This window comes from Ipomoea triloba, chromosome 7 (assembly GCF_003576645.1).
Source record: "Ipomoea triloba cultivar NCNSP0323 chromosome 7, ASM357664v1".
Taxonomy (NCBI): Eukaryota; Viridiplantae; Streptophyta; class Magnoliopsida; order Solanales; family Convolvulaceae; genus Ipomoea; species Ipomoea triloba.
In genome coordinates this window covers 3,442,491-3,456,395 of record NC_044922.1, presented here as the reverse complement: position 1 = coordinate 3,456,395, position 13,905 = coordinate 3,442,491, and the positions used below count along the sequence as shown (strand labels likewise).

General features: G+C 31.8%; 3 protein-coding genes across 3 annotated transcripts in view; all 3 read right to left on the bottom strand.

Annotated features, from left to right (window-relative positions):
• Positions 1–13,905, bottom strand: part of LOC116024617 (polygalacturonase-like) — a 20,561-nt gene that overhangs the window by 6,293 nt on the left and 363 nt on the right. The window contains exons 2-3 of the mRNA XM_031265559.1: positions 13,272–13,571; positions 12,900–13,158 (exon numbers count right to left, since the gene is read on the bottom strand). Coding sequence (XP_031121419.1) covers positions 12,900–13,158; positions 13,272–13,571 — 559 coding nt within the window. The remainder of the gene's footprint in view (positions 1–12,899; positions 13,159–13,271; positions 13,572–13,905) is intronic.
• LOC116024618 (polygalacturonase-like) lies at positions 2,910–4,657 on the bottom strand. Its single transcript, XM_031265560.1, has 4 exons — positions 4,487–4,657; positions 4,029–4,328; positions 3,398–3,913; positions 2,910–3,301 (listed from the first exon to the last, which is right to left on the bottom strand). The coding sequence occupies exons 1-4, from the start codon at positions 4,595–4,597 to the stop codon at positions 3,077–3,079; spliced, it is 1,152 nt and encodes a 383-aa protein (XP_031121420.1). The 5' UTR covers positions 4,598–4,657; the 3' UTR covers positions 2,910–3,076.
• On the bottom strand, positions 6,844–9,924 carry LOC116024619 (polygalacturonase-like). The gene is made up of 4 exons (XM_031265561.1): positions 9,754–9,924; positions 9,296–9,595; positions 8,221–8,736; positions 6,844–7,237 (listed from the first exon to the last, which is right to left on the bottom strand). The coding sequence occupies exons 1-4, from the start codon at positions 9,862–9,864 to the stop codon at positions 7,013–7,015; spliced, it is 1,152 nt and encodes a 383-aa protein (XP_031121421.1). The 5' UTR covers positions 9,865–9,924; the 3' UTR covers positions 6,844–7,012.

The following is a 13,905-nucleotide window of genomic DNA, read 5'->3' as shown; positions in this document are numbered from 1 at the left end:
ACTATAATATATATATATATATATATATATATATATATATATATATATATATATATATATATATATATATATATATATAAATCTAAGTGTGTTCTCGCCCACATCTGCATCGAATCGGATAAAATATATATGAATCAAGGTGTATTTATTTAAATTACTTACCGGACCAATATCTACATTAGCTTTTGCATCAACTTTGATAATAGCACTCTCTCCGAAACGTGCTAGAGAGAATAATATAAATGTGAAGGCACAATAACTTATTGTAGCCATTTTTAGGTTTGTTACTATTTTTTTTTTCCTTTTAATGATTGAAGTAAGATCTTATAATGTTAATGTATTTATAGTGTTGTTAGCTACCCTAATGACCAAAAAAGTAGTTAAATAATGCTCCTACGTAAATAGTTAGCTATTATTGTAGTTAATTTATGTGGTTATCTAGTTAGTTTTGTATGTTTTCTCACCCGATGATGTATATGCACTACCTAATTATAGTTATGAATATTTATATATGTGGCCATTATGTTTTAGTGGTTGGTTATCTTTCTCAGTTTTTAGGAAAACATATATATTGTATTGTTCAGTTTGCTAATGAATGAAAACTCCTCTCTATGTTCTCTCACCTTTGCATTACAAGATTTTGTAATGGACGAAATATCATTATTGGGATTTGATTTGCACCCCTGCACGCGCGAGAGAGCCTTTATGCATTACAATCCATAAGTATTAGAAAGACTCTTGTATAAATAGTGGTGCAAACCCACTTACCAAACCAATGTGGAACAAATGCTTACTTCAAAGTTTTTCCCACCACTTTTCCAACTCAAATAGGTCAACTTTGAGAACCAATTTCTCATTCACCCATTATCCGTTTGTTGCGTACTATATATCGATCTCTTCATCTAAATATGAAGAACCCGAATCCACTTTGACCTGACCCAAATCGAAAGTGGACCCCAAATATATTTGTACGACAAAATAGCCACTAAAATTGTCATTTTATGCTATTTTTCCAACAAGTGTCACCACCAAAAGAGTGTGAAATAATGATCGACGTTAACGTATTGAACGGTTATCCATTCCTTTTTGCCATCCATATCATTAGGATTAGAGGGGCCTTCAAAGTACCCAGGAGTTGAAGCTCGATTGGGGCATTGCATGGTCCCGCAAGTAGAACTTGGGTGATTGGGTATGTGTCTTTTGGATCAGAATGCATGGATCACAGTCGTAGCCGCACATGCTTCTTTCCAAGCATTTAACAATGCCTACGCTATTAAAATTTTCTCTACTAAGCCAATATCTACATCAGCTTTTCGAGCAACATTGATATTAGCACTTTCGTTGGGTTGCGCCAACAAGAATAATACAAATGTGAAGTGAAGGCACAATTAATTATTGTATCCATATTTTTTGGTTGTTGTTTAGATTTTAGTATTATTGTTTTTACTTGGCATGATTGATGTTTGATCTTAACGTTAAAGTATTTACAGCAAGTTTGGTTCACGGAATGAATTTTGAGGTAATAGGAATGCTATTCCATAAGGAATGGAATAGGCAAGGAATAGAATAGGAATTGTATTCTATTGTTTCGTTCGCGGAAGGAATAAACTTTAGGAATTATATTACAGTGTTTGGTTGGTTTAAGTAATAGAAATGAAATATGTTTTAAAAGACATAAATACCCTTATAAAATATGTAATAATAATAATAATATTATTATTATTAATAATAATAATAATATTCATATTCTAATATTATTAGAATTATGTAATAATAAAATAAAACTTATAATAATATTAATAACAATAATAAGAAAAAATGAATAATAATAATAATAATAATAATAATAATAATATTCATATTCTAATATTATTAGTATTATGTAATAATAAAATAAAACTTATAATAGTATTAATAACAATAATAAGAAAAACATAATAATAATAATAATAATAATAATAATAATAATAATAATAATAATACAAAAATAAAATTATATATAAAATAATTTTTTTAAAACATAAATGAGAGTTTTTGATCCCACATCGGTAACTCAGGAAGAGGGGCTCATTTGAGCTCCTCTATATAAGAGAAGCATTGCTTCTCTTTTGAAATTAACAATAGGATGAGGAAGTCATAAAGAGCCAAAAGCTCCTTCATTTAAGGAGCCTTAATTGCTCTTAGTTACAAGTTTTTTTTTTTTTTTAATAATATAGGAGCCTTTTGGGAAAAGGAAGATCTTTTCCCAAAATGCCATGGGGTAAAATTGGAAATAATAACATTAGGCTATTCTTGAGAACTCAGGAATAACCTAATACCTAGGGGGGCCTTAGGAATCTCTATTCCCCTTGTAAGGGGAATAGGTCATTCCTAGGAACAATGTTCCTGGGCATAGGAGGTTTTACCAAATAGCGGAATAGGTCTATTACTAGGAATGCTATTCCATTCCAGGCCTATTCTGCGAACCAATAATGTTGCAAATATGTGGGTGTTTAAAATGTCGGTTGTGTAATAACCGACTCTGTTTCATTTACTTAAATAAATATTGATAGGGAAGTGTTTTTTTTATGATAGTTTTTTATTTTATTTTTAATAACGGGTAATGTCTTTTTGTAGTAGTGAAGTCATTTTTTTGGGTTTTCAAAAGTACCGTTTTAGATTATTAAAGTTGAAAGATTTTAATAGAATTTTAAGAAACAAGAAAAAAAAACTGAAGAAGATGTTGACAATTAAAAAATACAATTGTGTTTTTGATATTATAGTTTTTACATATAAACATTAGAATTTTGAACAAATTCGAGATTTTAAAAATTCTTCACGTGTTTATTTAATCACAGTACTGCTGGTTATTAGTTTTGTCACAACCCAAAAATTATTCTGACAATATTTTGTCATAATAAATAGGCACATCGTCACTAATTATTATTTTTTATTTAATACCTTTTTTTTTTAATTTTTAAAATATATAAGCCCTTTGTGTGACCATGAAATTGTAACAGTAAAGTAACTAACTATTACAACATTATTTGTTACTAATCAATAATTCTTCAGCCAACATATATCATAACAAAGTTGTTCATTTGCAAACCAGTGGTGGAACTTGCTTTCCGGTTAGCTTAGGCTTCACATTCTTACAAACACTTTTTGCAGCACCTCCTTTGAATGTCAAGTTAATATCGCCGATTTCAACTCCTTCGCATGGCACCCCCTTACTGCATCCGAGGATCACTGCATCCGGTGTTGCAGAAGTACCTTTTATATTTTTATAGCTTACTTTGCTAATCTTTACTAGTGATGGTTTCTACAAATAAAAATAAAGCAAGCTATGTTTTAATAAAATCATCCTATCAAAGAAATATTAGAAAAATTATGTTTAATTTCACATGTTGTTACATACCTGCTTGTTGCATTCGTTATTCGGACAGTATTCTTGATCAATCACAATTGGGTTTTTGACATTTTTCATGTCTATATTCTCAAAATAAATATCAGTTATAACTCCATGATGAGAACTAGGCCATGTTTTAATTCTAGCACCATTTTCGGTACCAATAAATTTAGTGTTTGACACAAACATGCCTTTCACTGGCGTTTCACCTGGAGTTCTGCCAAGACTACCCACACTGATGCCGTGTCCAGGCCCACATGTCACACCTGTGATTTTCAAGTTTTCTAACCCGTCCCCAATTGATATGCAATCGTCTCCGGTTGCAAAAACAGAATCTTTAATTACAGCACCAACTATTTTTGCAATATGAATTCCATCTGTATTGGGACTATCTCCTGGGGCTTTAACGGTGAAATGATCAAACGTTAAGTTCTTGCCACCAAGAACATTGACGTGAAACTGTTTACTATTTAGAGTAGTTATGCCTCGGATTACCGAATTTGTTAAGAAATTCAAGCTCAAATTCTATACCAAAAAAAAAAAGAAATCAGTTAAAAGATTGTTTTAAAAAAAAAAATCATTTTAATAGTTTTATATATAAGAAAAAATATTACACTTGATAAATTATATTTTGACTTACGTTGGGTAGCTTATGACTTTTTCCTTTGGCGGGATAAACAATGACATTTCCTTGGCCATCCAAGGTCCCACCACCTGTTAGTGTGAAATGATCTATGTATCGAATGGTAAACCATTCCTTTTTTATATCCATATCTTTTGGATTTGGAGGGGCCTTCAAGGTACCCATGATTTGAAGCTCAAGTGGGGCTTTGCATGGACCTATGAGTACAACTTGGGTCATTGGGTATGTACCTTTTGGGATGACAATGGTGCTGGCAGTTTTGGTCGCACATGCTTCTTTCCAAGCTTTCAACAATGCCTGTACCATTAAAATTTTTCTCCATAATAACATTATATATATATATATATATATATATATATATATATATATAGAAAATCTTGTTGTGTTTACGCCACATCTGCATCGAATCGAATAAAATATATATGAATCAAGGTGTGTTTATTTAAATTACTTACCGGGCCAACATCTACATTAGCTTTTGCAGCTACGTTGAAAGTAGCACTTTCCCCGAAATGTGCTAGCAAGAATAATATAAATGTGAAGGCACAATAAGTTATTGTAGCCATTTTTAAGTTTGTTACTTAAATATTAGTATTACTGTTTTTTTTTTTTCCTTTTGATGATTGAAGTAAGATCTTAATGTTAATGTATTTATAGTGTTGTTAGCTAAATTAATGACCAAAAAAGTAGTTAAATAATGCTCTTACGTAAATAGTTAGCTATTATTGTAGTTAATTTATGTGGTTATCTAGTTAGTTTTGTATGTTTTCTCACCGGATGATGTATATGCACTACCTAATTATAGTTATGAATATTTATATATGTGGTCATTATGTTTTAGTGATTGGTTATCTTTCTTAGTTTATAGGAAAACATATATATTGTAATATGTTGTTCAGTTTGCTAATGAATGAAAATTCCGGGTAGGTTTCTCTTTGCACTCTCAATAATTGTTTATACTAGTCTCTCTCTGTGTTCTATCACGTTTGCATAACATGATTTTGTAATCGACGATCACCATAGATTAACAACAGAAGAAAGCCTTAAACATTAACGTGGATATTTCAAAAAAGAAAACATTAACTTGGATCAATTTTCTATTTAGAGTTGTTATGCATCAACTAACTGAGTTTGTTAAGAAATTGAAGCACAAATTCTGTAATATATATACATATATATATATATATATATATATATATATATATATATATATATATATATATATATATATATATAGTAGAGTTCAGGTGCGGTCGCGCCTTCCTATACGGTCGATGCGGTTTACCCAACTAGTGCTAACAAAATACATCACTCAATGTTAGGAAATGCACAACACAAATAAACATAAATATGCACCATTAGGTATGCATCAACAAAAAACACACCACTAAGTATGCAAATATATACCACACAATGTTCAGAAATGCACAATTAAGGTAGGGGAGTTATGCGGGTGTTTTAGTGCATTTTCATTGCTATGCATTTTCTATTACTAGTAGTGTATTTAGTTAAAATTATTAGTGTAAACTGTACCGACGGCAGCACAGGAATGCGTGACCGCATTTGAGAAGACTAACACACACACACACACACACACACACATATATATATAATAGTTATATGTCCATAAAAAATATTCTTAATTGTTTTATATAAAATAAAAATATTACATGGGATATATTTGAACTTATATTAGGCAACTTATTACTTTTAAAACCTTTGTCTTTAGCAGCATAAACTTGTACATTTCCTTGACCATCAAGAGTGCCACCACCAAAAGAGTGTGAAATGATCAACGTATTGAAGGGTTATCCGTTCCTTTTTGCCATCCATATCATTAGAATTAGAGGGGCCTTCAAAATAGCCTGGAGTTGAAGCTCGATTGGGGCATTACATGGTCCCACAAGTAGAACTTGGGTGATTGGGTATGTGTCTTTTTGGGATCAGAATGCATGGATCACAGTTGTAGCCGCACATGCTTCTTTCCAAGCATTTAACAGTGCTTACGCCATTAAATTTTTCTCCACCAAGCCAACATCTGCATAAGCTTTTCCAGCAACCTTGATACACTTTCCCCGAGTTGCGCCAACAAGAATAATACAAATGTGAAGTGAAGGCGCAATAAAATATTGTATCCATTTTTTGGTTGTTGCTTAGATTTTAGTATTATTGTTTTTACTTGACATGATTGATGTTTGATCTTAATGTTAAAGTATTTATAGTAGTGTTGTTAATTAAACTAATGCCCACAAAAGTAGTTAAATAATGCTTCTTACTTTTTCCTTAAGCTATTTTTGTGTTGTTGCAAATATGTGGGTGCCATTTTTTGTAATTAGTTTTTTTTTTTTCTGTTTTCTCGCGCTATAAGGAGTATTTACACATTAAATTTAAAATGTCGATTTTGTGTAATAACAAACGTTGTTTCATTTACTTAAACAAATATCGATAGAGAAGTGTTTTTTTATGATAGTTTTTTATTTTATTTTTAATAACGGGTAATAAATCTTTTTGTAGTAGTGAAGTCATTTTTTTGGGTTTCCAAAAGTACCGTTTTAGATTATTAAAGTTTAAAGATTTGAATAGAACTTTAAAAAACAAGAAGAAAAACTGAAGAAGATGTTGACAATTAAAAAATACAATTGTGTTTTTCATATTATAGTTTTTATATATAAACATTAGAATTTTTGAATAAATTCGTGATTTTAAAAATTCTTCACGTGTTTATTTAATCACAGTACTGCTGGTTATTAGTTTTGTCACAACCGAAAAATTATTCTGACAATATTTTGTCATAATAAAATAAATAGGCATATCGTCACTAATTATTATTATTTTAATTAATACCTTCTTTTTTTTTTATTTTGAAAATATATAGCCCTTTGTGTGACCATGAAATTGTAACAATAAATTAACCAACTATTACAACATTATTTGTTACTAATCAATAATTCTTCAGCCAACATATATCATAACAAAGTTGTTCATTTGCAAACCAGTGGTGGAACTTGCTTTCCGGTTAGCTTAGGCTTCACATTCTTACAAACACTTTTTGCAGCACCTCCTTTGAATGTCAAGTTAATATCACCGATTTCAACTCCTTCGCATGGCACCCCCTTACTGCATCCAAGGATCACTGCATCCGGTGTTGCAGAAGTACCTTTTATATTTTTATAGCTTACTTTGCTAATCTTTACTAGTGATGGTTTCTACAAATAAAAATAAAGCAAGCTATGTTTTAATAAAATCATCCTATCAAAGAAATATTAGAAAAATTATGTTTAATTTCACATGTTGTTACATACCTGCTTGTTGCATTCGTTATTCGGACAGTATTCTTGATCAATCACAATTGGGTTTTTGACATTTTTCATGTCTATATTCTCAAAATGAATATCAGTTACAACTCCAGGATGAGAACTAGGCCATGTTTTAATTCTAGCACCATTATCGGTACCAATAAATTTAGTGTTTGACACAAACATGCCTTTCACTGGCGTTTCACCTGGAGTTCTGCCAAGACTACCCACACTGATGCCGTGTCCAGGCCCACATGTCACNTAACAAAGTTGTTCATTTGCAAACCAGTGGTGGAACTTGCTTTCCGGTTAGCTTAGGCTTCACATTCTTACAAACACTTTTTGCAGCACCTCCTTTGAATGTCAAGTTAATATCACCGATTTCAACTCCTTCGCATGGCACCCCCTTACTGCATCCAAGGATCACTGCATCCGGTGTTGCAGAAGTACNAACACTTTTTGCAGCACCTCCTTTGAATGTCAAGTTAATATCGCCGATTTCAACTCCTTCGCATGGCACCCCCTTACTGCATCCGAGGATCACTGCATCCGGTGTTGCAGAAGTACCTTTTATATTTTTATAGCTTACTTTGCTAATCTTTACTAGTGATGGTTTCTACAAATAAAAATANAACACTTTTTGCAGCACCTCCTTTGAATGTCAAGTTAATATCACCGATTTCAACTCCTTCGCATGGCACCCCCTTACTGCATCCAAGGATCACTGCATCCGGTGTTGCAGAAGTACCTTTTATATTTTTATAGCTTACTTTGCTAATCTTTACTAGTGATGGTTTCTACAAATAAAAATAAAGCAAGCTATGTTTTAATAAAATCATCCTATCAAAGAAATATTAGGAAAATTATGTTTAATTTCACATGTTGTTACATACCTGCTTGTTGCATTCGTTATTCGGACAGTATTCTTGATCAATCACAATTGGGTTTTTGACATTTTTCATGTCTATATTCTCAAAATGAATATCAGTTACAACTCCAGGATGAGAACTAGGCCATGTTTTAATTCTAGCACCATTATCGGTACCAATAAATTTAGTGTTTGACACAAACATGCCTTTCACTGGCGTTTCACCTGGAGTTCTGCCAAGACTACCCACACTGATGCCGTGTCCAGGCCCACATGTCACACCTGTGATTTTCAAGTTTTCTAACCCGTCCCCAATTGATATGCAATCGTCTCCGGTTGCAAAAACAGAATCTTTAATTACAGCACCAACTATTTTTGCAATATGAATTCCATCTGTGTTGGGACTATCTCCTGGGGCTTTAACGGTGAAATGATCAAACGTTAAGTTCTTGCCACCAAGAACATTGACGTGAAATTGTTTACTGTTTAGAGTAGTTATGCCTCGGATTACCGAATTTGTTAAGAAATTCAAGCTCAAATTCTATACAAAAAAAGAAAAAAAAAGTTAGTTAACAGATATTTAAAAAAAAATCATTTTCAATAGTTTTATATATAAGAAGAATACTACACTTGATAAATTACATTTGGACTTACGTTGGGTAGCTTGTGACTTTTTCCTTTGGCGGGATAAACAACGACATTGCCTTGGCCATCCAAGGTCCCACCACCTGTTATTGTTAAATGATCTATGTATTGAATGGTTAACCATTCCTTTTTCATGTCCATATCTTTAGGATTTGGAGGGGCCTTCAAGGTACCCATGAGTTGAATCTCAAGTGGGGCTTTGCTTGGACCCGAAAGTACAACTTGGGTCATNATCAAACGTTAAGTTCTTGCCACCAAGAACATTGACGTGAAACTGTTTACTATTTAGAGTAGTTATGCCTCGGATTACCGAATTTGTTAAGAAATTCAAGCTCAAATTCTATACCAAAAAAAAAAAGAAATCAGTTAAAAGATTGTTTTAAAAAAAAAAATCATTTTAATAGTTTTATATATAAGAAAAAATATTACACTTGATAAATTATATTTTGACTTACGTTGGGTAGCTTATGACTTTTTCCTTTGGCGGGATAAACAATGACATTTCCTTGGCCATCCAAGGTCCCACCACCTGTTAGTGTGAAATGATCTATGTATCGAATGGTAAACCATTCCTTTTTTATATCCATATCTTTTGGATTTGGAGGGGCCTTCAAGGTACCCATGATTTGAAGCTCAAGTGGGGCTTTGCATGGACCTATGAGTACAACTTGGGTCATTGGGTATGTACCTTTTGGGATGACAATGGTGCTGGCAGTTTTGGTCGCACATGCTTCTTTCCAAGCTTTCAACAATGCCTGTACCATTAAAATTTTTCTCCATAATAACATTATATATATATATATATATATATATATATATATATATATAGAAAATCTTGTTGTGTTTACGCCACATCTGCATCGAATCGAATAAAATATATATGAATTTAGGTGTGTTTATTTAAATTACTTACCGGGCCAACATCTACATTAGCTTTTGCAGCTACGTTGAAAGTAGCACTTTCCCCGAAATGTGCTAGCAAGAATAATATAAATGTGAAGGCACAATAAGTTATTGTAGCCATTTTTAAGTTTGTTACTTAAATATTAGTATTACTGTTTTTTTTTTTTCCTTTTGATGATTGAAGTAAGATCTTAATGTTAATGTATTTATAGTGTTGTTAGCTAAATTAATGACCAAAAAAGTAGTTAAATAATGCTCTTACGTAAATAGTTAGCTATTATTGTAGTTAATTTATGTGGTTATCTAGTTAGTTTTGTATGTTTTCTCACCGGATGATGTATATGCACTACCTAATTATAGTTATGAATATTTATATATGTGGTCATTATGTTTTAGTGATTGGTTATCTTTCTTAGTTTATAGGAAAACATATATATTGTAATATGTTGTTCAGTTTGCTAATGAATGAAAATTCCGGGTAGGTTTCTCTTTGCACTCTCAATAATTGTTTATACTAGTCTCTCTCTGTGTTCTATCACGTTTGCATAACATGATTTTGTAATCGACGATCACCATAGATTAACAACAGAAGAAAGCCTTAAACATTAACGTGGATATTTCAAAAAAGAAAACATTAACTTGGATCAATTTTCTATTTAGAGTTGTTATGCATCAACTAACTGAGTTTGTTAAGAAATTGAAGCACAAATTCTGTAATATATATATATATATATATATATATATATATATATATATATATATATATATATATATATATATATATATATATAGTAGAGTTCAGGTGCGGTCGCGCCTTCCTATACGGTCGATGCGGTTTACCCAACTAGTGCTAACAAAATACATCACTCAATGTTAGGAAATGCACAACACAAATAAACATAAATATGCACCATTAGGTATGCATCAACAAAAAACACACCACTAAGTATGCAAATATATACCACACAATGTTCAGAAATGCACAATTAAGGTAGGGGAGTTATGCGGGTGTTTTAGTGCATTTTCATTGCTATGCATTTTCTATTACTAGTAGTGTATTTAGTTAAAATTATTAGTGTAAACTGTACCGACGGCAGCACAGGAATGCGTGACCGCATTTGAGAAGACTAACACACACACACACACACACACACACATATATATATAATAGTTATATGTCCATAAAAAATATTCTTAATTGTTTTATATAAAATAAAAATATTACATGGGATATATTTGAACTTATATTAGGCAACTTATTACTTTTAAAACCTTTGTCTTTAGCAGCATAAACTTGTACATTTCCTTGACCATCAAGAGTGCCACCACCAAAAGAGTGTGAAATGATCAACGTATTGAAGGGTTATCCGTTCCTTTTTGCCATCCATATCATTAGAATTAGAGGGGCCTTCAAAATAGCCTGGAGTTGAAGCTCGATTGGGGCATTACATGGTCCCACAAGTAGAACTTGGGTGATTGGGTATGTGTCTTTTTGGGATCAGAATGCATGGATCACAGTTGTAGCCGCACATGCTTCTTTCCAAGCATTTAACAGTGCTTACGCCATTAAATTTTTCTCCACCAAGCCAACATCTGCATAAGCTTTTCCAGCAACCTTGATACACTTTCCCCGAGTTGCGCCAACAAGAATAATACAAATGTGAAGTGAAGGCGCAATAAAATATTGTATCCATTTTTTGGTTGTTGCTTAGATTTTAGTATTATTGTTTTTACTTGACATGATTGATGTTTGATCTTAATGTTAAAGTATTTATAGTAGTGTTGTTAATTAAACTAATGCCCACAAAAGTAGTTAAATAATGCTTCTTACTTTTTCCTTAAGCTATTTTTGTGTTGTTGCAAATATGTGGGTGCCATTTTTTGTAATTAGTTTTTTTTTTTTCTGTTTTCTCGCGCTATAAGGAGTATTTACACATTAAATTTAAAATGTCGATTTTGTGTAATAACAAACGTTGTTTCATTTACTTAAACAAATATCGATAGAGAAGTGTTTTTTTATGATAGTTTTTTATTTTATTTTTAATAACGGGTAATAAATCTTTTTGTAGTAGTGAAGTCATTTTTTTGGGTTTCCAAAAGTACCGTTTTAGATTATTAAAGTTTAAAGATTTGAATAGAACTTTAAAAAACAAGAAGAAAAACTGAAGAAGATGTTGACAATTAAAAAATACAATTGTGTTTTTCATATTATAGTTTTTATATATAAACATTAGAATTTTTGAATAAATTCGTGATTTTAAAAATTCTTCACGTGTTTATTTAATCACAGTACTGCTGGTTATTAGTTTTGTCACAACCGAAAAATTATTCTGACAATATTTTGTCATAATAAAATAAATAGGCATATCGTCACTAATTATTATTATTTTAATTAATACCTTCTTTTTTTTTTATTTTGAAAATATATAGCCCTTTGTGTGACCATGAAATTGTAACAATAAATTAACCAACTATTACAACATTATTTGTTACTAATCAATAATTCTTCAGCCAACATATATCATAACAAAGTTGTTCATTTGCAAACCAGTGGTGGAACTTGCTTTCCGGTTAGCTTAGGCTTCACATTCTTACAAACACTTTTTGCAGCACCTCCTTTGAATGTCAAGTTAATATCACCGATTTCAACTCCTTCGCATGGCACCCCCTTACTGCATCCGAGGATCACTGCATCCGGTGTTGCAGAAGTACCTTTTATATTTTTATAGCTTACTTTGCTAATCTTTACTAGTGATGGTTTCTACAAATAAAAATAAAGCAAGCTATGTTTTAATAAAATCATCCTATCAAAGAAATATTAGAAAAATTATGTTTAATTTCACATGTTGTTACATACCTGCTTGTTGCATTCGTTATTCGGACAGTATTCTTGATCAATCACAATTGGGTTTTTGACATTTTTCATGTCTATATTCTCAAAATAAATATCAGTTATAACTCCATGATGAGAACTAGGCCATGTTTTAATTCTAGCACCATTTTCGGTACCAATAAATTTAGTGTTTGACACAAACATGCCTTTCACTGGCGTTTCACCTGGAGTTCTGCCAAGACTACCCACACTGATGCCGTGTCCAGCTGGAGTTCTGCCAAGACTACCCACACTGATGCCGTGTCCAGGCCCACATGTCACACCTGTGATTTTCAAGTTTTCTAACCCGTCCCCAATTGATATGCAATCGTCTCCGGTTGCAAAAACAGAATCTTTAATTACAGCACCAACTATTTTTGCAATATGAATTCCATCTGTGTTGGGACTATCTCCTGGGGCTTTAACGGTGAAATGATCAAACGTTAAGTTCTTGCCACCAAGAACATTGACGTGAAACTGTTTACTGTTTAGAGTAGTTATGCCTCGGATTACCGAATTTGTTAAGAAATTCAAGCTCAAATTCTATACAAAAAAAGAAAAAAAAAGTTAGTTAACAGATATTTAAAAAAAAATCATTTTCAATAGTTTTATATATAAGAAGAATACTACACTTGATAAATTACATTTGGACTTACGTTGGGTAGCTTGTGACTTTTTCCTTTGGCGGGATAAACAACGACATTGCCTTGGCCATCCAAGGTCCCACCACCTGTTATTGTTAAATGATCTATGTATTGAATGGTTAACCATTCCTTTTTCATGTCCATATCTTTAGGATTTGGAGGGGCCTTCAAGGTACCCATGAGTTGAATCTCAAGTGGGGCTTTGCTTGGACCCGAAAGTACAACTTGGGTCATTGGGTATGCACCTTTTGGGATCACAATGGTGCTAGCAGTTTTGGCTGCACATGCTTCTTTCCAAGCTTTCAACAATGCCTGCACCATTAAATTTTTTCTCCATAATAACATACTATAATATATATATATATATATATATATATATATATATATATATATATATATATATATATATATATATATATATATATATGTGGGGCTTTGCTTGGACCCGAAAGTACAAACTATATATTGGGGTATGCACCTTTTGGGATCACAATGGTGCTAGCAGTTTTGGCTGCACATGCTTCTTTCCAAGCTTTCAACAATGCCTGCACCATTAAATTTTTTCTCCATAATAACATACTATAATATATATATATATATATATATATATATATATATATATATATATATATATATATATATATAT